Below are 27,789 nucleotides of genomic sequence, written 5' to 3' on the forward strand. Positions count from 1 at the left end.
GAATCGAAGGCTTTTTCGAAGTCAATCGTGAGGAGTGCTAGTGACTCCCGTAACGTTGGGGACTTTTCAATGGCAGTGTGCAGTCTATGGATATTCATGCGTGTGGATCTCTGCGGCATGAAGCCACATTGGTCTGGGTGGATAAGAGTGTGTATGACTGTCTGGAGTCTGTTAGCCAATATCTTGGCTAGTATTTTGGTTTCTATATTTATAAGTGAAATCGGCCTGTAAGAGCTGCATATGTCTGCTGGTTTGCCTTCCTTATGAATCACCACTATGGTGGCATTTCTCAGGTCCGGTGGTAGGGTTCCTCTTTCTTTGGCATACAGGAACATTTTATGCATATATGGTACAATTTGTTCATTGCCAATCTTTTTCCAAGCCTCCACTGGGAAGCCGTTGGGCCCTGGGGTTTTACCATTTTGGAGTTGGGATAGGGCTGTTGATAGTTCTTCCTCTGTGATTTCTGTTTCTAAGCTCATCCTTTGCGTATCACTTAGGTGTGGTATGGTGAGTGTATCTAGGATGCTGGGATCCACTGCAGTCGTCGGGGAGGCGTATAGTGTCTCATAGTACTCTGCGAAGGTTTCAGCAATGGCCGAGTCAGTCCAGGTCCGTTCAGCCTTCATGGTGGTTATACATCTTATCTGGCGCTGCCCCTCCTCTCTTTTCTCCAACCACGCCAGCATCTTGCCGGCTTTGTCTCCCGTCTCGTATAGTCTAGTGCGCATAGCTCTATGTGCTTGTTTCGCACAGGTGAGTGTGATATTATGCAGCTTCTTTTGTGCCGCTTGCAGGGTTCTGTTGTCGTCTGGAGCGCCTGTATTTATATATTGCATTTCGGCATTTCTGACCTCTGTTTCAGCGTCTTCAACCTCCTTCCTGTGCGCTTTTTTGTGAGCAGCAGTCCAACTCAGTATTTCCCCTCTCAGCGTTGCCTTGTACGCCTCCCATATGGTTCCTTGGTCGTCTATCGAGTCCTGATTTAATTCAAAGTATGAGGCAGTGGCTTCCTGAATTTTTCCCACTAACTCTGTGAATCCTAGATAATATGAATTCAGGCGCCAAGTCAGTGGGGGCATGGGTCTTTCTGTTTCGAGTAGGATCATCCGCGGCGAGTGGTCTGAGATCCCTCTGGGGTGTAGCGTTGCCTCCGTTACCTTGTGTATGTCTTCGCCAGGGAGGAAGAAGTAGTCTAGTCTAGACAACGATGCGTGTGCTCCCGAATGGAAAGAGTATTGTTTCTCCGTCGGATGCAGATCTCTCCATGCATCCTTCATTCCCATTGCTGTAGCGAAGGTGGCTATTTTAGTTGGTATCGCTGGGTTTCTCCCTCTTATATGTGTGCGGTCTAAGTTGACGTCCATTACGTCATTGAAATCTCCACCTACTACTAGTATATCCGCAGTGTTGTTGGCTATGATCGGTGTGATGTCGTCGAGAAAGGCAGTTATAAGCGCCGGGGGAGCATAGGTCGCTAGTATGGCAATGGTTTGATTCCATAGCGATCCTTTTATGAAGACAAATCTTCCTCCGGTATCCAGGGTTATGTTGGATATCTCAATAGGGATTCTCTTGTTTATTAGTATTAGCACACCTCTCGAGCCCATTGAAAAACCTGCATGTATTGCTGTCCGGTATTTGGTTCTTTTGAAGAATTGGCACCGTGTGCCAGCTAAATGCGTCTCGGTTAGCAGTGCTATGTCTGGGTTGTGACGATTCAGGTATTGTGTTACCAGTCTTCTTTTGATGCAGTTTCCCAGGCCATTGACATTCCATGTCATGATATTAAGTTTTTTGGTATTTGGCTCTTTCGCACTCATTCCTTGTCCTGTTTGAATGTCCGTGTCAGTGATAGCAGTTTAGGCGAGGGAAATCCCGCGCTATGGGTGTTTGGACTGCCCTGTTTTCTTCCCATCTCAAAGTGCTTATCTGAGCCGTGCTTTCCTTGTTGCCAACAAATAACGCGAACAAGTCCCAACTCTCCCCCCTCCCCATACTCCTTCCCCAACTGAAGCATCTGTCGCCCACACAACCAAACTTAATCAAACCGTTGAACTTGGGGTGTCTCTAGTCACTGTGGCGTTGGAGGCGCCGTAGTGGAGAGTCTGGATATTGTATTGGGCGCCGTGGGTTGGAGGTACCACGGCGGGTGATTGCAAGTTTCGTTCTGTTTCGGTTGCAATCGGGGGGGTGGCTTGCGTGGTGCCAGCCATTCTGTGTAGTATTTGTTCCAGCTTGTGCCTCCGATTGTTCAGCTGCGGAGAGCGTTACATGCAACGATCTGTCGGTCATGTTTACTCATCGGCATTTTGTGGTAATTCTTCCATTTGTTGCTGTGGCGGTTCATTTGGCGGCCTATTTGGTCGAGGTCTGTTTCTTCGATTTTCCTGCCGTCTCCATGGGCCCCACTCGCCTTCTAGATTGCGTTCCGCCCAGCTCCATGCCTCTTTTGGATCCGTGAAGTGCACAGTAGTGCCTTTGTGGTAGATTTTCAGCTGAGCTGGGAATAGCAAGCCGTATTTCACATTCAGCCCTTGAAGTCGCTTTTTGAGAGTGTCAAAGGATTGCCTTGCTCTTTGTACTTCTTTGGTAAAGTCAGGGAAGAGGGCTATCCTGGAGCCGTTATATGTCATGGCCCCTTTCGTCCTTGCCATGTGGAGAATCGCATCTCGGTCCCTGTAATTTAGGATCTTGGCTATCACCGCTCGTGGTGGTGCTCCGGGAATTGGTCTGCCAGTCGGTATCCGGTGTGCCCGTTCGATTGAGAAAAAGTTTGAGAGGGTTTTGGGAGCGAATAGATCGGCGAACCATTGTTCGAGGAACAGCTCCATGCTGGGTCCTTCTTCTTTCTCCGGCAGGCCGAGGATTCGGATATTATTCCTTCTCGATCGGCCTTCTCCTTCTTCCACCCTCTCTTCCAGTGTCTTAATGCGGTCTAGTGCGGCATTCACTTGTTGACCCATGCTTCTTATAGTGTCCTCCGCCACTGATATGCGCGTTTCCGCCTCCCCTGTACGGGATGATAGTTTCTGCAGATCATGGCGCAGCAGGGAGACCTCTGTGCAAATGCTATCCATTTTGACTTCCATGGCGGATCGAGAATTGGAGATAGCGTTCATCACGTCTCTAAGGGATATGTCGTCCTCGGGCTCTGGTGCTTCGGCAGTTCTGTTCTGAGCCACAGGTGTCGGGGCAGACGTTGTATATTGCTCCATTGTGTTCTGGGTTCCAGTTCTTCTAAGCCTTTCTTTGCCCATTTCTGGTGTGTGGGGAGAATAATGCACGTGCGTTCCCCCTGGCTGTTCTTCGTAGTAGGGGTGGGGGGGGTGGAGACGGGCTGGCGGGCGGACAACCCGGGGTGCCGTCTGCTGTGCTTCGGTGTCTCAGGAGGTCGCCTCCCTTCCTTCCCCCTCTCCTTACCGGTTTTGCCGCGTGCCGCTTTCCGGTTCTTTTCGTCGTCGCAGCGGTCGCTGCTGTTGGCGGCAGGCGCTCTACAAGAGATTGGAGTGCCCGCTCAGCTTAGGCCTGTAGTGCTGGTCTCCCAAGATACGCTGGTGTCGTAGGCCTCGGCGTAGCCGGGATGTCTTCCGGAGGATAGCTAGCCCAGCGAGGGCCCCGGGGAGCGGGGAGGTGATTGCTCTTTTCGGTCAGCTACGATAGTCAGGGCTGGTGACTTCCCCCAGCGGAGGTTGGCGCTACTACTCTTCGGCTTCCGTGGGAGGCAGCGCCCGTGGGACTATGATGTGTCGCCGTCGGCCATTTTAATTTCGTCTTGGCGCCGACCGCCTCTCTCTCTCCAACTGCCGATATCTCGGGATTGACGCTTCGGAATTAGCACCAGTTGCAGATATCGTTCCTACTGGGTTTCCGCCACCCTTGAGGAACTTTTTTAGGGCTATATTTGCCCAAATTCATAGGATATTTCAGGATGTAGCTGGCGGCTTCGGGAGCTCCACGGGCTCACGTCTTCATCGGTCGCCGGCTGGCCACGCCCCCTTTGGTATGTATCATTTTTGAATTATGAACACTTTATTAAAAGTTTACACAGCCCTGAAGATGGTGTTTAACACTGAAATGCATAGGCTAAATGCAATTTTTTGACTGCTGTGTCTTTGTTTCTGCCTAAAAAATCACTTCTGTGTAACTTCAAAATAGGAGTGTGGATTAAAACATTACCTATAATTTTTAACACTTGATTTGGTGTAATCTCTAATGAGACGGATATCCCATCTGAATTATCGAAACAAGAAAATTAAAAAGAGGAAAGAGTGGAAAAGAAAAAGCACAAACATCTGTCAAATTCTGCAACTGGTGCAGGGAAAAGAATGTAGACCCCTTGCTATACAAGACACCAGAAGTGTTAAAACTGGGGCTCCAGGTTGGAACTATTAAGGGCTATTTGGTGGCACTATCCATCTTTAAGCGCTTGTCAGAAGAATATTCATATGTCAAGATTCCATTGGTGACACAATTTCTAAAGGGGCTCACCAATGTGTGTCCCCCACCCCATCTCCTTTCCAGGTTCCAGTTTGGGACTTTAATCAAAATTCCTAATGTGTGCACCTTTTGAACCCTTACACTCATGTCCTTTAATGTTGTTAACCTTTAAAACCATTCTATTGGTAGCTCTAACTTCAGCCCGTAGAGTGAGTGAGTTGCAGGCACTTTCACCAAACCACCCTTTACCATCTTCCATAAGGATATGGTTGTTCTGAGGGTTAAGCCTTCATTCTTACCCAAAATTATTTCTGATTTCCCATTGTTTTACCTTCTTTCTTTCCCCCACCTCATCCTAGCAAAAAGGATGAGAGTTTATATAGGTTTGACCCTCGCAGAGCTTTAAGCTTTTTTTTTTATATATCTAGACTGTCAAAACTCTGCATTGATGATCACATTTTCATTGGCTATGCGGACCACAAACTGGGGTCAGGCTGTTACTAAACAGACCTTGTCCAGATGGATCATTCTAGCTATCTCAGAATGTTAGACTGACAGGAAAGGATCACCAGGGGCATGGCTACCTCTACAGCCTTGCAAAGGGGTGTACCGATAAAAAGTATTTTTGAAGCAGCAAAGTGGTCTACTATTCACACATTCACAAAACATTACTGCCTGTAATCTTCCCCTGGTGGTCAGGATGGGAACTTCGTAGTCTATAAAAGATGAGGAATACGTGGGAGGACACAATCCATTCGAAGAACAAGTTACTTAACCCTGGTAACATTCTTTCGACTAGATTTTCCTCCCACGTATTCCTCATCGCCCTCCCAACCTACCCCACAGTAGAATTTCCTATTTTATTACAGCTTTTGTTTTTTCGAGGATGAGTACGGTCATTCCTGTAGTTATGTGAGTATTTCTACTGCAAGTAAAAATGGAAGTAAAGCCAACGGACGCTGCACGTGCTATATATGTCTTTGATGACATTGTCCTCGAGAGGGAGGCATTCGAGGGACATTGAGTCGAAAAAAGGTTTCCGAAACAGCTGAAGCTGGATATCGAATATCGAAGATGAGGAATACGTGGGAGGAACGTTACCAGGGGTAAGTGACTTGTTCTTCTACAAGCGAAAGAGACAGACATGAAAGACAATTGTATTGGAACTCTGAACTGTTCTGCCAGACACAAGGCCTTACAGAGAAACTTTTGTGGGGGTCGGAAGCCATCCATCATTTCGACTGCTAAGGAAGAAATCCTTTAGAGACCTGTTCTGGTCTACCTTTTGTTAGTCCTTTATATTAGTGGTAGGGTTAGTACTTGGGTTAGATTAGGTGTTTGAGACAGAGGACAGTTAGCTTTGTAAGGCGTACTGATGAGCACCAGTTATTCTTCTTTCTTTTTCACTCAGGCCGAGATATCTTTTAGAGCAAGTGCTTGGAATAGGCCTTCTTCTTAAGTTGAATAAAATACAAGTGTTTAACCACAACTTCTCGTCCACCTCCTATGTCTGACCACAACCCTCATTCCATGGAGTAGAATAAAGGCCTTTCTTCAGTTCTTATGATTCCAGTTTTAGCAAACGAGGAGGAGGAGTCAGACTAGTGAGGGGAATTTTCAAGGGTGTTTATTAAAATAAAAGAAAAAACCGCCTATCTAGCCCTATCACTATGAGGGATGTTCCTTACATAACTGGTAGGATCAGTAGTGCTTGCCCACAATCCTGCTCCCTGCTCTCACCTTTTATTGCGGCAAGACCCCGCGGACAGGACAGGTCTCCTGGTCCCTTTTTGACATGGTACCAGCTACCGTGGCGGCTGCGAGACCCCCGGCGGCGTCCATAAGAGAGTTGGGTGTCCTCGTACAAAAGTATGTGACCTAAGTGAATGGAGCGTGTGCTCCATTCGACTTTTTAGGTCCTTTCCTTTAATCCTGAAAACATACAGGATGCCGGCTATAAAGCTCCTTTACGCATTACAATCCCTGTTCGCACAACGGTCGCAGTTTCTTGTGACCAGGAACCCGTGTATCAAGTCTTCATTTAGGTATTTAGTGTTTGGTAATTATTCAGGGCCTGAATCATTCTGGGGTGTTCTGGGTAAGAACCTTAATTACAACTGAAAGTGAATTATGGCATTTTTCCTTTTTGTAGGAATGTATTAACCTGGTCCCTCCTGTCTCCACTGTAGCGCCTAAAATCTATGCATCTTGGCTTCCAAGGAATTTCGGGTTCTCCACGCAAAGTCTGACACTAATGACCTAAAAATAATGGTGCTCAAAAGAAAACAATCCTTAGTCCAAATCCTAACGTCTAACTGGCCCTACCACTTAGGAAAATGTAACAAAAGAGGAGGCTGGAGCAATAGTGTCAGTCTGTGGCTTCTGCCTGGTCCAATCACTTGAATCTCTTGTCCATGGGATTCATAAATTCATCGATGTCACAAAACACTGTTCACAACCTCTCTGAGGGTTTTGTATTTGTAATTTGTATTTATTTTATTTGTAAAGCGCAACCAAGCCCTGAGGCATTGTGGGTTAACTTTTCATCCACTCCATAAGGTTTACTTTTCCTCAGGAAAAACAAGGTTTCATTTCCACAACTACACCATTTTCCCCCATTGGTGCTTGACAGTGTTCTTGTCTCGATTGTAAATATTCAAACTCTTGATTCACTCTCCTCTCAATTCTGAACCTTCGATTCCTGGTTTCTTGGACTTCTCAAGGTCCTCCGGCCCTCTGCCCTGCTTGTTTTAACAGGGCCTTGGTACGCTGTCTGCTTGTTGAGGTTTTCCGGGCTCCCGTAACCCATGTGGCTTCTCTAGTTTCGGAAGTTAGTTTCTCAGTTTCATTGGGCTCTCCAAAGCCTTATGGGCCTTTGATAGGAGGCTTGTTTGATCTTCTGTTCATTTTTCTGGGCTCCCGTAACCCCTGTGACTATCCGCCTCTCTCAACAGCGTTACTTCTTGGAGCGTTTGCTTCCCACATGTTAGTCTCTCAGTTTCTGAGGGCTCTCCAAAGTCCTATTTACTTATGATAGCCAGACTTTCTCTCGCCTTGGGTTTATGAGGCTCTCGTAACCTCATCCGCTTCCCCAGCCTTGACGGTCTCTTAATTCTCTGGGGTCTTCAAAGCCCCATCGCCCTCTGTTGGCCTTGCTCTCTCTCTGCTGAGGTTTATCTGGCTCCTGTAACCTTGTCTGCTTCCCTAGCCTTGATTATCAATGTTTGTACCTCTTAATAGTGTTCTCTCCTCGGGCGTGTTTGCTTCCCTGCTGTTGATCGTCTCAGCAGCAAATGCATTTCTCTGCAGTCTGGTCTCAGCAATGATTTTCATTTGGTCATGCTTCTCTGTCTCTTTTATGACCTTGGCTTCCCTGGTGATCAGGACACCAGCCTTCCAGCATCCAGCTAGCAGTTTGCTCGCTCTCCACACCACCGCTGGCTCTGTGGTCTACTGTGGCTCCGCCCCTCCAGGACGTCTTCTTGTCAGAGGCTCGCCTCTGTACAGGATTTACTCTTCTCTGCATAGTAGTTCCCCTCGTTCCTGATTTATGTACGTTGTCACAAACAAAAAGGGTTTGTCCTTCTTTGACTGTGGCGTTATGGCAGATAATGTTCTTTGTCATGTACCTTATCAGAATGGGAGTCCTTGTCCCCACGAGGGGAGTCACTCTGAGTGAGATCCCACTTGCCCAGAGCCCTAAGAGGGGTGTTGCTTAGCAGGCTCACCTTCCTTGCTGCAAAAGGGGGCCTCCGCTCTGGGGAGAAGGGGGAAAAATAGTCCAGATTTGTGTCACAGCCCATAGAATCTCAACCATGTCCTTTCACTGCTATCTGTAATGTACTGTTGCTGTGATGGTCAGCCAGCCAATGTGTAGCTTGTGGAGCAGCCAATTAAAACGATGAAAAAGTTTATATTGTAATACACACATACTATCTGTCTCGGAAATGTAGGAAGAGGTTCAATCTTATTGATTTTATATACCCTGTTGATGGTGTGGGGGCAAAATGGCAGAATTAGTTCACAAAACATGAATTATTCTTGCAATTTGTAAATGGCAAAAATGATAGGATTACACATTGCAATTTATACCACAGGATACAACCATGTTTGCGATTTTCATTTTTTGTTATTGGTTTGCAACAGTGCTGCAACATACTGTTTCGAAGTTTCATTTTAATACAGCAAAATATAGCTCCATGCAATTTGTGTTTGGAGGAATCCTTTACACATACAAAATGGCTTGTAGGGACTGTTGCCTTTATAAAGGTGTCTGCATAGAATGTTTACTAGTTATAAACATTCTCTTCCCACTTTTTCCCTATGTTTTACTAAGGGGATCAAAAAATGGGCAAGATTATACCAATGTTGCCAACTGGAAACATTTCTCCTTTGCTTTTCCCAATATTCGGTCATAGGATTTTTAAACTTTGCTTGTTTTGCGAACGTTAAGAGATAATAAAATACATTTTAAAAAGTTGATGCAAACACGATAATCCTGTATGGCTCAGGTCCTGATAAAATTAATCATTTTTTGCTATTTTGTGAGTTACAATGACCTGAGAAGATTGTATTTGCTTCCATTGTTTAAGAAAACCTGTATTGATAGTGCAGCAAAAGATTGAATACTATGTCAATTGACTGAAAACGTTAATGCTTATTTTGTGGTAAGATTTGGATACCGTGCTTAGTCCCGTAGGAAAGTTTTGATTGGGCAATTGATTTTGTTATTATGGATTTCTACTATGTTTATTATTGTTCTTGACTGTTGTATTTGTTTTACTGTATGAAATGGGTATCCTGGATGTAACATGTGTATCGAACAAAGTTGTACTTGAATACTTATGCTAAAGGCAAATTTGTTGAATAAAGCACATATAAAAAATAAATGGTGCTTTTGGAAAATGATTTAAATGGATTTGTATATTTCCCTTTCAGTGTTAACATACCACGTGCAAAGAGAGAACTCAGTCAACTGAACAAATGCACTTCCCCACAGCAAAAACTGATTTGTCTGCGGCAAGTGGTGCAAAATATTATGCAGTCTCCAAGTCAAAGAGGTTTGTGTTCATGCATTCAGCTGGGAGCAGTTTCATCTTATTTTTTAATGGTGGAGTGCATATAAATTTAATTCTAAAAGAAATTCAATGAGGCTTTCACAGTTATTGCATTCGAATAATATTGAATTAGATTGTCATGAAGAAAATAACATATTTGAGCAGATAAACTCCTTTTAAAGGCATTCCTACATTGGCTTTTTTGAAGATACTTTTACATGTCTCATGGCATTGATCATCAATGTAATTGAAAGCTGTTATTTTACAGTGTTATATTTGGATGCCGTTCTGAAAAAAATGTTCTCCATCTGTCAAATTGAGATTAAAAATGTGTGGCATTTTGAGAAAACGTTCATCCTTATGTGAGAGGTGAGCTGCAAAAGACTGGGCATGTCTGGGTGCTAGGATTGATGGCGCGGGATCCTGCAGGCTCACCCATCCCACCAAGGCACAGTATTGTATCATCAGGGATGTTAAAATCCCTACTTGCAAATGGGTGGATAAGTTGCAGACTCTGCCAAATCTGGCACAGACAAGACCATGAAAATCAAACGTGTATTCAATGTTCGTTCATGTACCCATGGAGATCGCAGATTCTCAATCCTTGTTCCCAAACTTCTCCAGCATGGGGTCTGGCATGGACTCACATGCGCATGTATATTCCCTGTTGTCATGTTGGGAATCCTTGGTAAAAGAAAAAACGGTTTCACTTTCATTTTAAAACTTTATTTCTCCACTAAACCAATCACTGTCCTCTGGGTCATACTGCTCCATCCAATGACGGTCCTCTCTCTGAGCTCCATCCCGGTGGCATTCTTCAGATTTTTACTGAACGCTTCAGTGTTGGGAGTCCTGAAGTTGCTCTCCGATATAATTTCCTGTTTTTTCATTAATCTTTGGCAAAATAGTTAGTTTGACCAATTTTTGCTTTATCGTCTTCGACGAAGGATAGATACTGGCAGCGGGGCTCCACTACCGGCAAAGATCTTCATCCACCGTCGGATCATTGAAGTTTCAAGAAAGCCCGCCCTTGGGGCCTACTTCGTGCCCTTTCAGCACGGCTGAGGAGAAGGCAGGTTGCAGCCTCTTCAAACTCTGCGCAAAGCGTGGTTTAAGAAACGTCTTCACGAAAAATCTACACCATAAATGCTGTACTGTCTGCATCCAGACCACGATGAGGATGGATGCAAGGTTTGCCCTGGTTTCTCGAAGAAATCCAAAAAAGACTGACATGGCAGACCGTCAGTCTGGCTAAAGTTGAGCAAGGCCTCGGACGTATCCTCAGGGCAGGGTCAATCCTCCTTCAGGACCGGTTGGTACGAGGACCTTTCTCCCCCACTGGCAGGAGGTTGAGATCCTTTAAGGACGGCCCGCGTACGGGGGTCCAAGAGTCCAAGCTCCGCTTCGCTAGCTCTACTGGGTTTACTCACTGATGCAGGTCCCGATTCGGACAAAAGGTGTTTGCCATCACCTTCATCCTCCATGGTGAGCGTGTCAATGAAAGGAGCGTCTTCAAAGAGAAAGTCACTAACCCGTCCAAACCCAGTGTGTCCACGGATAGTCCGACGAAGGAAAAGTCAGGGGAGTACTCGTCAAAGCCAGCTAAGGCTTCAACCAAGGCCAAGTCAACTGAGTCGACAACTGCACCATCAACAAAGGCAGCCACAAGCACTGTCGTCGTCTAAGTCAACAACGTCCACTGCGTCTCTAAAAGACAGCGGGTCCAGGAAAGAAGTGGTGGCCACCAAGCGGGTGTCCTTGCCCCTAAGGTGAGATACGGCTACAGAGGCAGCAGCGAAGGAACCGCGGCCAGGGAAAGACCAGGCTCCAACCCAACAGCCTCCTGAGAGGGCGAGGGAAACGGGACCACCGGTGGAGCCTCCCGGGTTTGTGGACCGGCAGGCTACTGAGGATAGACTGGAACAGATCTACTTGAGTACTGACAAGGACAATGATCCGCCCAATGGGTGCTGCTCAGACCACAGAGGGGGAAGACCTGAGAGAGGACCTCAGTCCCAGGTGCGGAAGAGGAGACTCATTAGCCCGGATCCTACTCCACTGGCTCAGTTTACCCCTAGACTTAGGGACGTGTCTCTGAACATTCTATCCACCCTGCACACACTGGTCACCGAAATCCAGCAAAGGATGCCGCTATCAGGACCGGCACCTCCAGAACCTCTGAGGGTAAACTCCCTAACCCCCACCCCCTACGTACGAGAAAGTATAAGGGCAGATGCAGGTCCTTGGCATCATCGACCCCTGCTGCCACCGCCACCTTGTTACGACAAGACTCCTACCGGAGCTCTGGATCCAGACACAGACACAGACATAGCTACCATGACTGCTGGCACCAACGAGGACACCGATTTCATTGCAGCGGACAGGGAGACTCTGCAAGCGGACAAGCCCCAAAGGGCCCTCCCCTCTGGATTAAGTTGGATCTTTTCATTCGGTCATCTCAAGGGCCTCAGAACGGTTTCAATTAGTTCCTAAGGAGGGTTTTCTGTACAAATAAAGCTAGTCGAAGAGAAAGACCATGTCCATTCCCTTCCTGGACAAACATCTGGGAGGAGGGCCTAGCCCTAATGTAAGATCCAAGTATGGCCCGACCAAGCGGTACAGATTGGAAAAGAAGTACAGGGTGTCTGATTCTACTCACCGGTGCCTAAGGTCTCAGACCTCACTGGATTCGGTGGTGGCCGGAGCTAGGAAATGCTTGGTGAAACTCATCGGTAGCCATGGTACCTCCGGACTAGGAGGGGAAGAAGCTGGATGCAATGGGCAAGAGGATAATTTACACGGCTGCCTCTACCATAAAGGCAGCAAACTCCCTAACCATTTTTGTCCTATTATGACCGGGAACTCTGGTACAAGCTGGGCACTATACTGGACTTCCTGCCCGAAGACGAGAAGGTCGAGGCACTGAATCTCTTTCATGAAGGGGAAGTGGCCTGGGATCATGCCATCACAGTTTTCACCAGATGGGTAATGGGGTCTCTCTACGCCATCAAGTTTGGTTGAAGGCAAAAAAAAAATTCTGACAGGATGTTCAGACTAAGGTGCTGGATATGCCCTTCAATGGGGAGAACCTCTTGGGAAAGGTGGTTGACGAGTCTTTGCAGGCAAGAAAGACTGACACAGAGACGGCACAGTGCCTCTGAACTTTGCAACAGCGTCAATCCTCGTCCTTTCGCTCCTCCAGAGGAAAGCCAGGAAGATTTGAAAAGGCTTATAGTACCATTTCCAGGAAGCCTTCACGCTCTCCCACTCAAGCGTACACGGGACGCTCGCAAGGCAGCGAAGGTCAGCGGTGGCACCGCCCGCAGGGCGGAACATCTCCCCCAAAGCAGGCCTGAACCAGCCGTGACTCCGGGAGCCCACTTACGCACCCCAGTGGGAGGCCAGCTGGCAAGGTTTGTCGGCACGTGGGGAAAAAATCACCACAGACAGATGGGTGCTGGATGCTCTCGGACAGGGGCACACCTTGGAGTTCCAACACAGGTGTCCTTGTATCCCTCCGATTCAGCGGCAAGACCTACACGAGCCGCAGCTTCTGCAGGAGGTGCCGTACATGTTATGGAAAGGGGTGATAGAGCCCATCCCCCAGTGGCTCTTGGTCTCTAAAGTATATTCCAGATACTTTCTAGTTAAAAAAAAAAAAGACGGGGTCGGAGACCGATTCTAGATCTACGTCATCTCAACAAGTACTTAAAGTCCCAAATGTTCCTGATGGTCACGTTGCAGCACTTGCTCGGCCAGCTGGAACAAGGACATTTTCTGACGTTGTTGGACCTGGAGGACACCTACTTCCACATCCCCATTCACCAAAAGCACTGCAAGTTCCTGCAATTCATAGTTCAGGATCTGCACTACCAGTCCAAGGCTCTGCCTTTCGGCCTGAAGTCCGCCCGAATGTGTTTATGAAGTGCCTGGGCCCGGTGCAGCACATCTTCATCTGCAAGGCATCCACACCTAGCTGGACAACTGGTTGGTGTGGTTCCGCTCACAGTCTCTGACAAGTGAACACATGGCCAAGACTGTACATCTGCTGACGGAGCTAGGGTTCTCCATCAACTATCTGAAGTCTTGCTTGAAGCCATCCCCGGACGCTATATTTCTGGGCGCGTGACTCAATACGGTGATATGCTTTCCGTACCCCTTGGAGGAGAGGGTGAAAGCCATACAAGGCAAGGTGCAGCGCTCGTCGTCTCCCGAGACAGCGATCCATCATGTTGCTTCTGGGGAAGTTGTCCTCCTGTATCAACCTTGTTCGCCTCTGCAGATTGCGCATGGGGCCTCTCCAGGAGTTCCTGGATGCGAGATGGATACAAGTGCTAGGGAATTTTACAGACAAGATCGCCCTCAATGAAGAGTTCTGATAGCGATATGGTGGTGGGGTGTGCAGCAGCACCTCATCCAGGGAGCTCTGTTTCAGGTTCCTTATTACTAGGAGACTGTCACAAGGGACGCCTCTCTAGAGGGGTGGGAAGCCCACACCGGACAGTTGCACGCCAGAGGCCTCCGGAAACTAGAGAAAAGGGACCTACATATCAACGTCCTGGAGCTTTGGGCCCTGTTCTAGGCCCTCAAGTCTTTTCTGCTGTCATTGAAGGACAAAGTGGTGAGGATCTTCTCGGACAACACCACAACCATGTTCTACATCCGGAAACGGGGGTACCCAGTCTCCGGCACTATCCAAAGAGGTGCAGGACTTGTGGCAGCGGGCCATTTGTCAAGGCATGTTCCACGTTCTGTTTCACCAGGTGGGATTCAAAAATACCATTGCAGACTCGCTCAGCAGGGAACTGCGTTCTTGCCAAGAGTGGTGGCTTCGCAAGGACCAGGTAACTCTGCTGTTCGGCAAATGGGACCCGGATCGTGATTAACACACTCACAGTGCCACAGCAGGATGATAATCGTCGCCCCGGCGTGTCCGAGGCAGGTATGGTATCTGGACATAATACACCTGTCAGTCATCCCGTCCATCCAGCTGGCGCTGTCCCTGGACTTTCTCGCCAGATAAGGGTGCTGGGGGGGGGATTCTGCATCATGACCCAGAGTCTCTGAACCGGAGGGCATGGCTCATACAGCCCTAGAGTTTGGAGGTTATGCTTTACCTGCAGAATGTAAGGACATCCTGGCCTGGGCCAGAGCATCGTCAACGTACATAAATGGAAACGCTTCTCTGTGTGGTGCTGGACTTAGAAGATTACTCCTCTGCGTGTCACAGCCCCCCCAACTTCTACCATACTTGCATTTCTTATCAAAAGCGGGACTGGCTCATGCCTCTATCAAGGTGCATCTCACTGCAAAATCCAGGTACGCTAGGTCGCGGGACAGACCTTTTCTGTGGTCTCACAGGCTCGTCAAGGAGTTCCTCAAGCGGCTGTTCAGGGCTTTTACGCTGGTGAAGGCTCTTGTCCCGGCTTGGGAGCTCAATATTGTGCTAACTAAGCTCATGGGAGCGTCCTTCTAACCTATGCATCAGGCTCTGCACAAGTTTCTCTCGTGGAAGACTGCTTTCCTCGTGGCTATCACCTCGGCCAGGGAGATTCAGGCCCGGTTTTGCAAGCAGCCTTATTTGACTTTCCACGCTTCATGGGTGGTACTGCGTATACACCCCACCTTTATGCCAAAAGTACGGTCAGAATTCCACCTCAACGAACCTTTGGTGTTACCTATCCTCTTTCCGAATCAGTCATCGCCGGCAGACAGGGCCTTGCATTCGCTGGACGATGCTCGTGCTTTGAAATTCTATGTGGCAAACCCTCCCTCCTTTCGCTCGGTGGCTCTTCTTGGTTCATACTGCCACTTTACATGCTTTCCAAATCTGAGACGACTGTTGATTAGAGGAGAAATACGTTTTGAAGTGAAAGTGAAAATGTTTTTTCTTTTACTGAGGATTCCCAGCGTGACGACTGGGAATATTTATGAGCATGTGAATCCATGCCAGACCACAATAGTTATAATTAAGAAACTTAAACCATACCCACTGAGAAGAGGTGAGACAACGTAACCACGGACCGCACGGTCATACAGCGATGAAGCAGCAGCCTGCCTCCCACTCCTGTAAATGTGCAGAATGCTGCAAACCCTGTGGCTGCTATTGGAGTGAATCCAAAGTGCTGCAGACCCTGCACAGCCCCTGTAAAGCCGGATGAGCCGAATAATGAAATTAACCAACGCAGCAGTGCTCCCATTTTACATATTCAAAGATATGTTAAGAGGAACAACAACAAAGCCCTACTTGAAACCTTTAACCCTGGAGGCCACGGCCAATATAAAGGGTTAATGCAGATACACAAACCCTTAAAGCCCTATACAAAGGGTGAGCCAGCAAGAGGGCAGGGTGGTATCATGTGAGGAATAACAGGAAGTAGCTGCCCGTGATTAGCAGTATCGGCCCCTGGCGCAAGAGTGGCATCTGCCAAACTGAAGCTACAGGAAATGCCATTGACTACTTCCTGTGTAGATGGGGAGATCCACTTGTTGTAAGGTGGCCACCTTGTTGTCAAGTCTACTTGTTTCCTGGACCCTTTCTTAGACTGTTGCCTTGGTTCGCTAAGGAACTTGTGACTCTCAACCAGCAGCATTTAAGTCTCAGCCAATGTTCAAAACTGTACCTATCAAGATAAAAGCTCATCTAATTATCCCTTGATCGTTCATACCCCCTCCTCTCCATTTGCCACTGCACACTTGCTGTTTTGGCATTTGCAGGTTTGCAAATTATCCTTCTAAGCTTGGTGTTCACCAGCTCTGCCTCTCTGGATCAGTCACTCTGCATCAGCATCTCTTCTGTCGATTCTCCCTGAAGTGGTAAAATTCTGCTTTTTCTTATTCGGCTCTCCAAGCTCCACTCCTCTTCTGGGACCCCTTTTGGTAGGTCTGGAGCTTTCACCAGTGGTTTACTTCCTCATCAGACGCCATCAGTGTTGGGCACATCCTGAACCTTCTGGTCTTGTAGTGCTTGTCTAGCTCTTGTCTTCTGGGCAGCAGGATACAGTCTTCTGAGTTTCTCATTTCCTCATCAGCCTTGTACCTTGAATTTATTGTATGATAGGCAATCGGAATACTCTGCAAGCATAAGACTTCCCTTCTTTTGTTTCCCACAGTCCAGTGGTCTTGGTCAGCTGAAAGACCGATTCCAGCTGGTCGTCTAACGGTACCACACCAAGTTGAATTTATAATATTTTCCTAAATAGCTGCATCTCTGCGGCCAATCTCAGTTCGTTCCATAATTCCTTTCCTGTGTTTGAGTCTTCGGAAAAAATAACTTGTGGAATTCCACAAGGCCCCTCCCTGAGCCCATTGTTATTTAAAAAGTACATGAGAGGTCTTGCATATCTGATACGAATTGCCATTGCTGGTACCCAGTTGATTTTTCATCTTGAACACCTGGGAGGGAGGAGGAAGCATGTTTTTAAAGATGAATACAAATGTTTCATTCCAGACATGCGCTCCAACATCCACTAATATTGTCTACAGATCAGTTTTGTGATGGGTGTATTATCATTTGGAATAAGTCCATAATATTTTACCAATTCTCATACATATACAAAGGTTTTTCGTGATGGTGTTAGTGAATTCCAACTATTACATAACTGTCCTTTATTTTCCTAGATCTATGTAGCACTTGGTTGTGCACTACTCACCACACAGCTGCTGTTTCACCACAACCCCAAAACTTACTTTAACTGGCACAGTGTCAAGGTCTGACCATCATCCCTCATTAATTTGTTTTAAAGATGGTTTGAATCAAATTGATCAAAGGCTACTCCTTAATCATTTCTCTCCCGCCCTCTTCAACATCTACTTTTCACCCCTCCCCAAGCCCATCCACTCGCAAAATTTCACCTGTTACAATGATGCTGATGACACCCAGATCATCCTCAAGATTCCCAACTCCCCCTCCTCACCCAGACCTGATCTCTGGATGACTAACAATCATCAACCCCGGAAAAAACAAATGTCTAATCTGTGGCTAAACAGCTCTCCTTACCTAACCCATGCTGTGGCTGCTTTAATTAGGACCAGTGCCCACTGCATCCCACCTCAGTCAAAAACACTTGTAGCACAGACCTGAACCTCTCCTGTCAAAGCAATGCAGTCTCCAGATTGTGCACCTTCCACCTCTGCATTCACAAGCAGATCTTTCATCTCTCCTACCCCCAAAGAGTTGCCGCAATCATGGCCATCATCCTCTTGCGCCTAGACTACTCTTAGCTCCCTCTACTTAGGTGCACCTTCATACCAACTGAGAAAGCTCCAAACGGATTCAAAACTCAGCAGCAAGGCTCCTCCTCACACTCCCCCTAGCGAACACATCTCCCAGCTCTCGGAACACTCCACTGGCGACCCATCAGCCGACTGGCCTCATTCAAAGCCACGTGCATTACCCACAGCACAATTCACAAGAAAGGACCGGGATTCCTCCAAAATAAACTCACTCGCTACTGCCCCACCAGAATCCTCAGATCAGGCTCCACACACCTCCTGGTAGTCCCTCCTTTCTATTTTTAAACTATTCATTTTCAAAAATAGAGGAAAAGGTCGGGGAGGGGAAATCCTCAATCTTACAACACTTTACCAGTTCCCCTCTCCCTCCCGCTCCGCAAGAAAGTACAGTCATACAGCATGGAAGAAAAGTAGGAGAAGTTCAACAAATGGCTTAACATAAGTCTAGCAGTTTCAGGCGCTGAGGGCAATTGGGCTCCAACGTCTTCCTTGAAGAAGGCAGGGATTTGTTCCCAGTCTGTACTGAAGCGTGCTAGGTTATTGTTCATCACATACGTTGCCCACAAACTCCCAAATTTTCCATAGCCAGTCTTACAATGTGGGGGATGTCTGCTGCCTTTCAACGTTGTGCTATAAGGAGCATTGCCACCAAAGTGAGCACTGTTCTGGCCTTCCTCTGACCCCTTGGTTCTGCCCCCATATCCCTCCATCCACCCCTATTATCACTTCCTCTAGGGGCACCCTCGCAGCCTCCCCGAAAATTACAACATGAACCTCCTGCACTTCTTTCCAAGATGATTGATTTTTGGGGCCTCTCCACCATGAAAGCTTTGCGCTCTGAAACACTTGTGTATGAGCGCGATAGAAATAAAATATCAATATCACCATATATGGGACTAAGAGCCATCCCCCCTGCATCCCATCCAACACGCCTTCGCTGACTCAGGCTATATGCTGTGGAGATGGACCTGCATGTAGTGCCACCTGCAAATCAGTTTGTGCCACCACTCCTGTAGTTAAGATGCCTTAACCACCTTGGGCACCATTGACCACAGCCTTTGCCAATCGCTCTTATCCAGCTCCCTCCCAGTTTTCCTCTCCCAGTGCCCCATATATGGCCACACTGCATGGGGGTTGGCTGCAATGTAGATTTTGTAAAGACCCAGGATAAGGCCGCTTGCGCCATCATGTGTTGGTATTTTTCAAGCTGAGTGAACAGGCGCGTTGCTGCCTGTTGATGACTGGGTCTAGCATAGCAGCGAGTGCCTCATTTGGAAATAATGCAGCCATTGATTTTCACCCACCCCAAAACATTGTTTACACTCGTGGAAGGATCTTATAATGAGGCCCTGAAACATATCCCGAATTACATGGCATCCCACTTTTTGCCATTGTGTGAAAGCCCCCAGTTCCATTCCCAGTGAGATGTCTGGATTGTTATACAGCTGGGTAAACTGGGACAGAAACATTGTAATCTCCTATTTCTTAGCTGTTCTCCCATGTGTCGGCCACAAGCTTAGGCATAGAACTCCGGTACAGGTGCTGCGGCTTATGTTGACGCGGGAGCCACATTACCTCTGTGTTCCCATCTCGCCAGCGCCTGATCCGTTGCTGCCCATAGCTTACCCCTGCTTCCCGAGAGCCATTCCCTTATGATGCGGATCTGGGTTGCCTCATAATATTGCTGGAAATTAGGAAATGCTAGTCCTCCCTAATCCTAGGGTACATCAGGAGGCCATGGTTGAGTCCTGGTCGCTTATCTTCCCAGACAAACGAACCTGTTATTTTACCCAGGTCCCAGGAAAAAGCTGGTGGGCACCGCTAAAGGCAGATCCTGAAAGAGATGGAGCAATCAAGGGAGCGTGACCACCTTCACTGCTGAAACTCTGCCAACCAAGAGATTCTTAAATCTTTCCATGTGCTAAGGTCCGCTTTTATGGAGGCCATTATGGATGGTAGTTGGCTAGGTACCATCCCGGGAGCTGAGATGTTATATTAATTCCCAGGTAACAGATCCCCCTGGGCTCCAGATGAATGGCGAGAAAGCTTTCAGTTCCTCCACTTCTCTCCCCTTCACTGTGAGGTTCAGCAATTCCGACCTAGACACATTGATTCTCAGGCCTCGGACCACCCCAAACTCAGATAGCGTTCTCCTAAATGCCCCCGCCTACTCCCCAGGCTTCATGAGTGTGAACAACATGTCGGCAAAGGCTGCAGCTTTATGTTGAACTCCCCCGAAAGGTATCCCCATATACCTCGTTAGATTCCTGCAGAAACTGCAGTAAAGGCTCGAAGTATATAACATAGAGCAGGGGAGATAGGGGACAGCCCTGCCGGGGCCTCTCTCATTAGGTTGAAACTCCTGAAAAGATATCCATTGATTGAGAGCCATGCCATTGAAGTGTTGTAATTCGTCTGAACCATTCGAATGAAGTCCCCTCCCAGTCCCTTCCTTTCCATCACTTTAAACATGAATGAGCATTCCACACGGTCGAAAGCCTTCTCGGCATCAAGGGAAAGGAGGACCGCCAGAAGTGCTGTCTTATGGGTCTTCCCCACCAGGTGTGCTGTGCACCTAATATTGTTGAACGTTTGTCGCCCCATCACGAACCCCCGACTAGTCCGGATGAATCAAGTTCGGCAGATACCCCTCCTATCTGTTGGCTAAGATTTTGGTATAGATTTTAGCATCTATATTAATTAATGCTATCGTCTTGTATGAGCTACACCTGGTGAGGTCCTTGTTTGGTTTAGAAATTCGAATAATTTTCATCTCCTCAATCGACGCCGAGATGCGGCTGAATCCCGAAAGTGATTATATAGTCTTGTTAGGTGGGGATAAAGATTCACCCAAATGTTTTATAGAAAGCTGCGATATATCCGTCTGGCCCAGGTGATTTATTGGGGGTCAAGGGGACAAGCCTTGACCCCCAGTTTGGGTAGTTGGACCCCATTCAGGAAGTTCTCCTGCAACAACCCCGGCGGGGTTTGCGAACGCTATAGGTCCCCATAACATTGACCAAAGACTTCCTGAATCTCCTCTGTGAGAGAGTGCCGAAGTACTTAGTCATCTGTTACTGCCATTATAGTGTTGCTGGCTGATGCACCCCTCAACAATCGTGCCAGGAGCCTATCCGCCTTATTGGCATTGGCATAAAATCACTGGCCTTCTTAGTTCTAAGGACATTGAGCTGGCCCACTGCCTGTTGATATTCCCTAATGCAATGAGTTCTCACCTGAGCGTTGCTTTAAATGCGTACCAATTGGTACTCCCCCGTGTCTGCAGCTGCGTTTAAGTAAAATAAAAATCCCAGATCTTGTTGTCTAGTGTCTCCCTTATGATTGGATCCCTCAGCAGTTCCCCTGGTACCATCCAGCGCTGCCTTGCGCCCATTGCTTTGTTATGTCAAGAGGGACCACTGCTACATCTATCACCTGACCTAAAAGGGGAGCCGAGACCCAAATACAGTCAGTACGAGATTGTGAACCATGTACCGTGGAGAAAAGGGTGAAGCCCTCCCTGTCTCTGTGTACAGCCTCCAGACGTCCCTAACACCCAGGGCGTCTAACCTGTCCGTCAGCACTCTGGTTGCCACCATTCCCTGTGTGCCAATCTCCTCGTGTCCCTGTCTAGGTCGTGGGACCAGGCTATGTTGAAGCTGCCCATCAGTATCATATGGCCTATTTGTTAAGATAGATTTCTGAACTCTGACCTGGAGGGGCAGAGGTTCAGAAGGCCAGCCTAGTTTATTGGAACAGGGTAACCTCTGGACAAGCCAGACCAATCAAGGTAGCTATGGCAGGCGGTCAAGACTAGGTCTCAGGAGGGGTGAGGGTGACTGAAAGCCTGCAATGAGCACACAAAGCAAGGACACTTACAAATTACAGCAGACAGGTGTTCTATCAAAAATATAGACACAATTATTACAAGGCCTTTGTAACATAGTCCATAGCAAATGAATCGCAGTAACACTAAGTAAACCAACACAACACTATCAACACAATGTATATACAAGACCATTGGGGTCCAAAGGGTTAAATGCACGAAATATGTCATCAACCTAGATGGTGAAGGAAACTGGCAGTTCAGATAGTCTTTAGGCCCCTTTCGACATTGTCAACACACCTAACTAAGAGGCAGTCCAAGCCCTAAGAAGAGAGGAACCTTATGCTCAATAGTACAGGCAATGCAAGCGCACGAGGTTGTTCCAATGGACAAAATAGGGTCTCTTCAGGGGTCTCTAGCAGCTCGGGCAGGTGGATGAGGTGATGAAGAACAAGTTCCCACTATTTAGTGAGGACCTCCACTTGAAGGCAGAGCCAGTTCCAGAGAGCGGGATGGAGTCGCTAGTTCACACTAGCAGTGGAAAGGAGAGGGACCCCAGTGGCCACTCGTGCGTACAAGGGGCCCTTGGTGCCAGGGGCCACCAGTTAGTGTTGGAAGTACTCACTGGTCCCAGGCGCACTTGCACCCAAACCTCGTCTGTTCAGTCCACTTGGGTTGCAGGTTCGAACGCGACAAAAAGGACGTCTCTGCGGCTTTCCCTTCTTGAGTTACAGCGATGATTCCCAAATGGGACAGTGGCGATTTCTCCGCTCCGGGTGGAGGAATTGATCCAGTTTCACTGCAGCAGGCTTCAGGAGCAAGAGGGTCACAAATGCAGCGTACTTGCAAAAGACGTTGCCGTGGCAGGGCAGCACGGCAACCGCATTTACTCCGGTCATACGCACTCGTCTCATTTCAGACCTGGGAATGCCAAGTGTACGAAATTCGGTGTGAGGGTGCCGAGGACACAGAGCTAGTAGTATACCAAGTTTCGAGGGCCTCCTCGAAACGACAGCGGAGACAGAGCAAAGGTCCTGCGTAAACTGGTCAGCCCACTCGTTGGCCTAGGGACACTTCCGCGAAAGCTTACTTGCAGGTTTTGGTGAAGGTGCTGAGAATAGTTGGTCCCACTATTCCAATGGGTCAAAGTGGCTTCGCAGACCTTCTAGGACGACCAGATGCAGAGGGGTCCCACGGGACGACAGCGAGCTCAGGGTGCCAAACCTTCCAGCGGTTCCTCGACTCGGCTTCGTAGTTGGCGGATACTTGGATACTTGGATCCTATCCTTTGTTCAGTGAGAACTCAGGAGATCGACATTTGTAGGGGTGTTTTTGGCCTACTCTTATCCAAAGTTCCTTTTGCGCCAAAACAGAGAGAGCCCAATGGGAGATCTGCTCACAAACACACACTCCATACGTGGACCAATCACGGACCACGGTGGTCCCAGTCATTCGTGGCACTCCAGACTCTCTGGCAACCAGGATGTGTATTGGACTCAGACGTTCCAGCCCACATCCTGGAGGCACGCACACACAGGCATGCAGAAGCCTGTGAAAGCATTGGGTTTTGCGGGAAAGTGCATGCCCAAATGAGGACTGACCCGAGTCGACTCTACCTGGGGAAGGTGAAGGGGCAAGATGGCCAAAGGACAGGACAAAGACCCTTGTGGCATGGCCATTTTGGAGCCAGGCCACCCATTTGTGCCAAACGCGGGTAACATGGCAGGAAAGGGTTAAAAATAATGCGAAAAGATAGCTGCCACCAGTCCTGTCCATGACACACCTGCACAGTTCAGAAAACGTCCAACGAGAGTGTCTAGGGCCTTTGGCAAATGACTATAGACCGAAGTGTGCTGTATGGTAAAATACATTGCACACTTGTTACATGTTGCACAAAAGTTGCAATATGGGAAAAGGACTAAGGGAAACAAGTCTCCCAGTAATGACTGTCTTAAGGGCATGTCAGTTTCCCCATAAAAAGTGAGCGAAAGCCCAGACGAGTGCAGCTGAAGGCTGTGCTTCTCTGGCAAAGTCGGTCAATGGTGTCTAAACAGCAGCAAAAAGTTTGGAGGGAAATTACATACAATTATGAAATCTTTCCCAACACCATTGCAAACCCCTCCAGCGTATCCCGAAGTTCCCTCAGAAAACCTTCCTGCCCTGTGTTAGGGGCATATATTGATGCTATTGTGTATGGGACCCCCTTGAAATCTCCCACCACAAATACAAATATGCCCCCTTTATCAACCTGGGTGGCTCTTATCCTAAAGACTACCGCATCACGAATAGCTCGGGCCACCCTGCATGTCTTGTTTGTGCCTGAGGCATGGATAATTTGCGAGAATGCCCTTAATCTCAGTCTCGCCTGATCTGACCTCAGCAGATGGGTTTCCTGAATCGCTAGGATATCCGGATTTGATTTCCTCATAAATAGTTCTAATTTCTTCCTTTTGAGGGGTGAGTTGAGGCACCTCAAATTGTGTCGCCCACTTGAATTTTCACTCTAGCAGAGCTTGTGCGTTTTGCTATTCCTCGTCCCACAACTCCACCTGACTCCCCTTATTCTGTTGATCTCCTCCCCAGCTCCCATCATTGCCCCTATTCCTACTCCTGCTGGCCCATCTGCCTCCCTGTCCTGAAACCGGTCCCCAACCTCCGGTACCTACCTGCCCCCCACCGCCTCTTATCCTTCCCGTTCCTTCCCCCATCCTGACCCCCAACTCCGGGATGTCCCTTTTCCCCTCTCTGCTGCCTCTCCCCCCCCCCAGCATCCCTGCCCCACACAGAACCTCCCCTTTGGGCGCTTCCGCCCTTGCAGAAAACAAGATGGAACGTCTTCTCACACTCCAACCGCCCTACTTCATCCCGTTGATTCCCACCACCCCTGCAGTTACCAGGTTTTGGCCCTCAAGATCTTCAATTTTATTTTCTCCGGCCAGGGTTCCCGCAGCTGAGCTCTCAGTTTGCGCCAGTCTCCTGCTGTCGTTCACTCCCATGGGTCCTGGTCTCGCACAGCTCTCGGGTTGCGACAGGCGGTTCTCTCAAAGATCTTCTCCAAAGTCCAATTGTAGCAGGTCAACCGCTTCCTGGACAGGAGTGATGTGTTTCTGAACGCCCTCCCAATACGAAAACCCATCCAAACGGAAAGGTCCATCTGTAGTTTATCCCTGTATGGGCCAGCTCCTTGACCACTTGGCCCATCTGCCTCCTCTTTAGCAATGTACTGCCAGCCAGATCCTATAATAGTAAATTGGAGACCCCTGATACAGCACTGGTTCTTTCGCTCTCGCTGCTGGCAAGACCTCCTCTTTCTGCATGTAACGCGTAAAAGCCACCAGGACGTCTTGTGGCCTAGTGTTGGGACCCCACTGACGGTTTCCTAGTTCTGTGGCTGCGATCCAGTCCAATTTCTTCTGGGGCCACATTTGCCAAGAGCCCCGCAAATATCTGCTGGACTTGTGCTTTTACGTCCCCATTGGCCACCGATTCCGGCAAGTTTTTAATCCTTATATTGATCTTCCTTGAACTGTTTTCCATATCCTCCATCTGTTGCTCCAAATATTGGGTTGCCAGTTTCAACAGTTCTATTGCCTCCCCATGCTCTGTTGTGGCTTTCTCCACTTCGTGAAGGCCCCTTTCCAGAAGGTCAGTCCTTTCCCCTCTCCGTCTGCTCCACCTGGTCTACCATGTCAGAGAACGCCTTGATCAGCCCCCTTGCCTCACTCGGGGCCCATATTGTAGGGAGGCTACCTACCGGTTCTCCGGCTCCCGCTGCCTGCCTCTGGGCCTTTGCCTTCAACATGTGCCCAACCTCTCTGGGCTCCAAGTCTCCATGGGCCCGCAAATTCTGTGGCCCGTGTCCTCCCCAGCTCCTGCCCAGACACCCTGGCTTTGCTCTTTAATCACTGGCTCGTATCTTCCAGCATAAGAGGACCAGGAGGAAGGGCAGCAGAGCCCACGACCCGCTGTGGCAGGGGGCCCGTTTACAGTTCGTTGCTCCAATGGAACCACCCCCTCCTACGTTTCTTCCGTTGGAGGGACCTCTTGGATGTCTCCTTCCATGAAGTGGGATATGACAGCGGATGCTCCACCTTTCTTGGGGGCCTCTGCCCCTGGAGTCCAAGTTTAATGTCCTGACCTGGATTTGGGCTGTTGGTCACCCCAGCCCTTTTGCTTCTCTTCCAGCGGCTGCACTGTGCGGCCTTCCACCATCTCTAGGACCGCGCTGATGTCTCGCCCTACGCCAGCAGCACTGCGTGCGCTCTGCTACTCCTGGAGCATCGCTCTCACCCTCCTGCTTGGTCTGGTCCCTCTGAGCCTGCTGCTTCACTTACTTCCCCATCAGCGGCGCGCCGCACACCGCACACTGCACACTGCACACGCCGGCCCACGGGCGAGGGGGCGAGAGGCACTCCACTCCGGCACTCACCCACAGCCCCTATAGCTGTCCCTCTCTCCAGCTACTGTTCCTGAGTGCCTCTCCCCTCCACTCTGCTTGACTCCTCAAGCGTCCGGGTGCCTTCCTCCTCCACTGAGATGCTAGACAGCGGGCGGCTGCAGCTTCCCTCAGAGGCTGTTCAGACCCATGAATGAGCGTCTAGCCGCTCTCCTCTCATCCGGATTCCTTTCCAACAATGAACGCTTTACCTGCGTAGCACCAGGGGTTTGCACAATGGTCTTGCAGTGGTGGGAAGCCCTTTATAGACCTTTGGGCATGCAGAGCTGCTGCTGGCACGTCTAGCTAGTGCCGGCGGACAACTTGAATGGGTCCCTACTTTCAAGTTCTCCAGACTAGGAGGTGCCTGTTTCTCTGTCCTTGCACCCACTTTCTGCATCTACCTCGTGCTCTGCCCCATAGAGGATCTCCTGGCCTTCAGGAAAGCCCTCAAAACCTGGCTGTTCCCACCAACCTTCTGATAACCCCGCCCCACTGCCCTCCTTTCGCACATACGTCTCATGCTGCAGTCCCCCGTCCCCTCCCACAATCCCACCACCTGCTTTTCTGTCCGTTACTAGCCTCTTCTTTCCTTACAACCGCTTTGCTCTGCCACCCAACCTCCCTTTTGGGATGCCAAGCACACATGGAGGACTCTGGAAGTCACTCCAGCAACGTGCACCTGGAACAAATCCTGACAGGGGGCCAGGTATGGCACTCAATCAAATGGGCTTGAAGGGTGGGCAATGCATCGCTCTTAAAATGCACCTTGGGAAGGTCCCGCTGATCATCCCTTATGAGGACAATCTGGCACCTCAGACCCCTGGTTCGTGGTTAGTACTGCATGTAATCCTAAAGCACAGAAGGGTGGTCCATGCCGCCACCTTTATTTGTGAATTGGGGACCTTGTTTGCCCACTAGAAGGAACTAGGGATGGCAATCTCTATCTCTGAGAACCTCTCAGAGGGTGAGTATTATGCATTCATCTAGCACTTAGATCGCCTGTGAAACTTAGCACTACTGCTTGTGCATAGATTGAATCCAAGAAGTAGACATATCTGTGCAGCTAACCCATTTCTCCTCTTGCACAACGCACCTTCAAAACTTAGGCACAGTCTCACTCCACACACCTTGCACTCACATAACACTATTGCACATCACACTCTGCCATAAGAATGAAGCTATTTTTAATGATAGAAATTTGAACTGTATCTTCCCACATAACTCTCTATCTAACAACCCCCACTTTAGCCCATAGTATACCTCTGCTGCGCCCATACGCACTTAGACGGGGTGACTAGCAAGGTCTTGGCCATCCTCGCATAACTTTATTGGCTGAAATGCATACACGCATAATAGCACCTCCCAAATTCTCCCAAACGTTTGGCCTCCGGTCCCTCCGAGGGCTTTCAATCAAACGCGATTTGGGACCATCATTATGACAGAAGGCTCTATAACAAATGACAAAATGAATTAATTTGAACTTTAATGCCAAAAAAACAGAACTTTTACTCTTCTCTAATTCTTTTCAAGACCGGTCCTTTGGACTCCTCTCCAGTCATTTGTTTTCCTTGCTCATCGCCAGCCTTTTCGACTCATATTATACTTTTTATATGGGTGTGCCTAAATCTGCTTTCCCTAGAATCCAGACTATTCACAATGCTGCAGCCTGGTTACTTATCTGCTTGGGCTGTGAAGTCTCTGTGGATGTTGCACTGACTGTGGAATTCATTGCCCCCAGATTTGCCCTCGATTGTCAATCTTTTGGAGTTTAGAATTAGATTGAAGACTTTCCT

At 48.5% G+C, this 27,789-nt stretch overlaps 1 protein-coding gene across 3 annotated transcripts in view; it reads left to right on the forward strand.

Annotated features, from left to right (window-relative positions):
• ANKRD27 (ankyrin repeat domain 27) overlaps positions 1 to 27,789 on the forward strand; it is a 1,511,294-nt gene that overhangs the window by 313,961 nt on the left and 1,169,544 nt on the right. For all 3 annotated transcript variants that reach the window (XM_069635449.1, XM_069635447.1, XM_069635448.1), the window contains one exon: positions 9,379 to 9,500. In XM_069635449.1, coding sequence (XP_069491550.1) covers positions 9,379 to 9,500 — 122 coding nt within the window. The remainder of the gene's footprint in view (positions 1 to 9,378; positions 9,501 to 27,789) is intronic.

This window comes from Ambystoma mexicanum, chromosome 1q (assembly GCF_040938575.1).
Source record: "Ambystoma mexicanum isolate Mex_15411 chromosome 1q, UKY_AmexF1_1, whole genome shotgun sequence".
NCBI lineage: Eukaryota > Metazoa > Chordata > Amphibia > Caudata > Ambystomatidae > Ambystoma > Ambystoma mexicanum.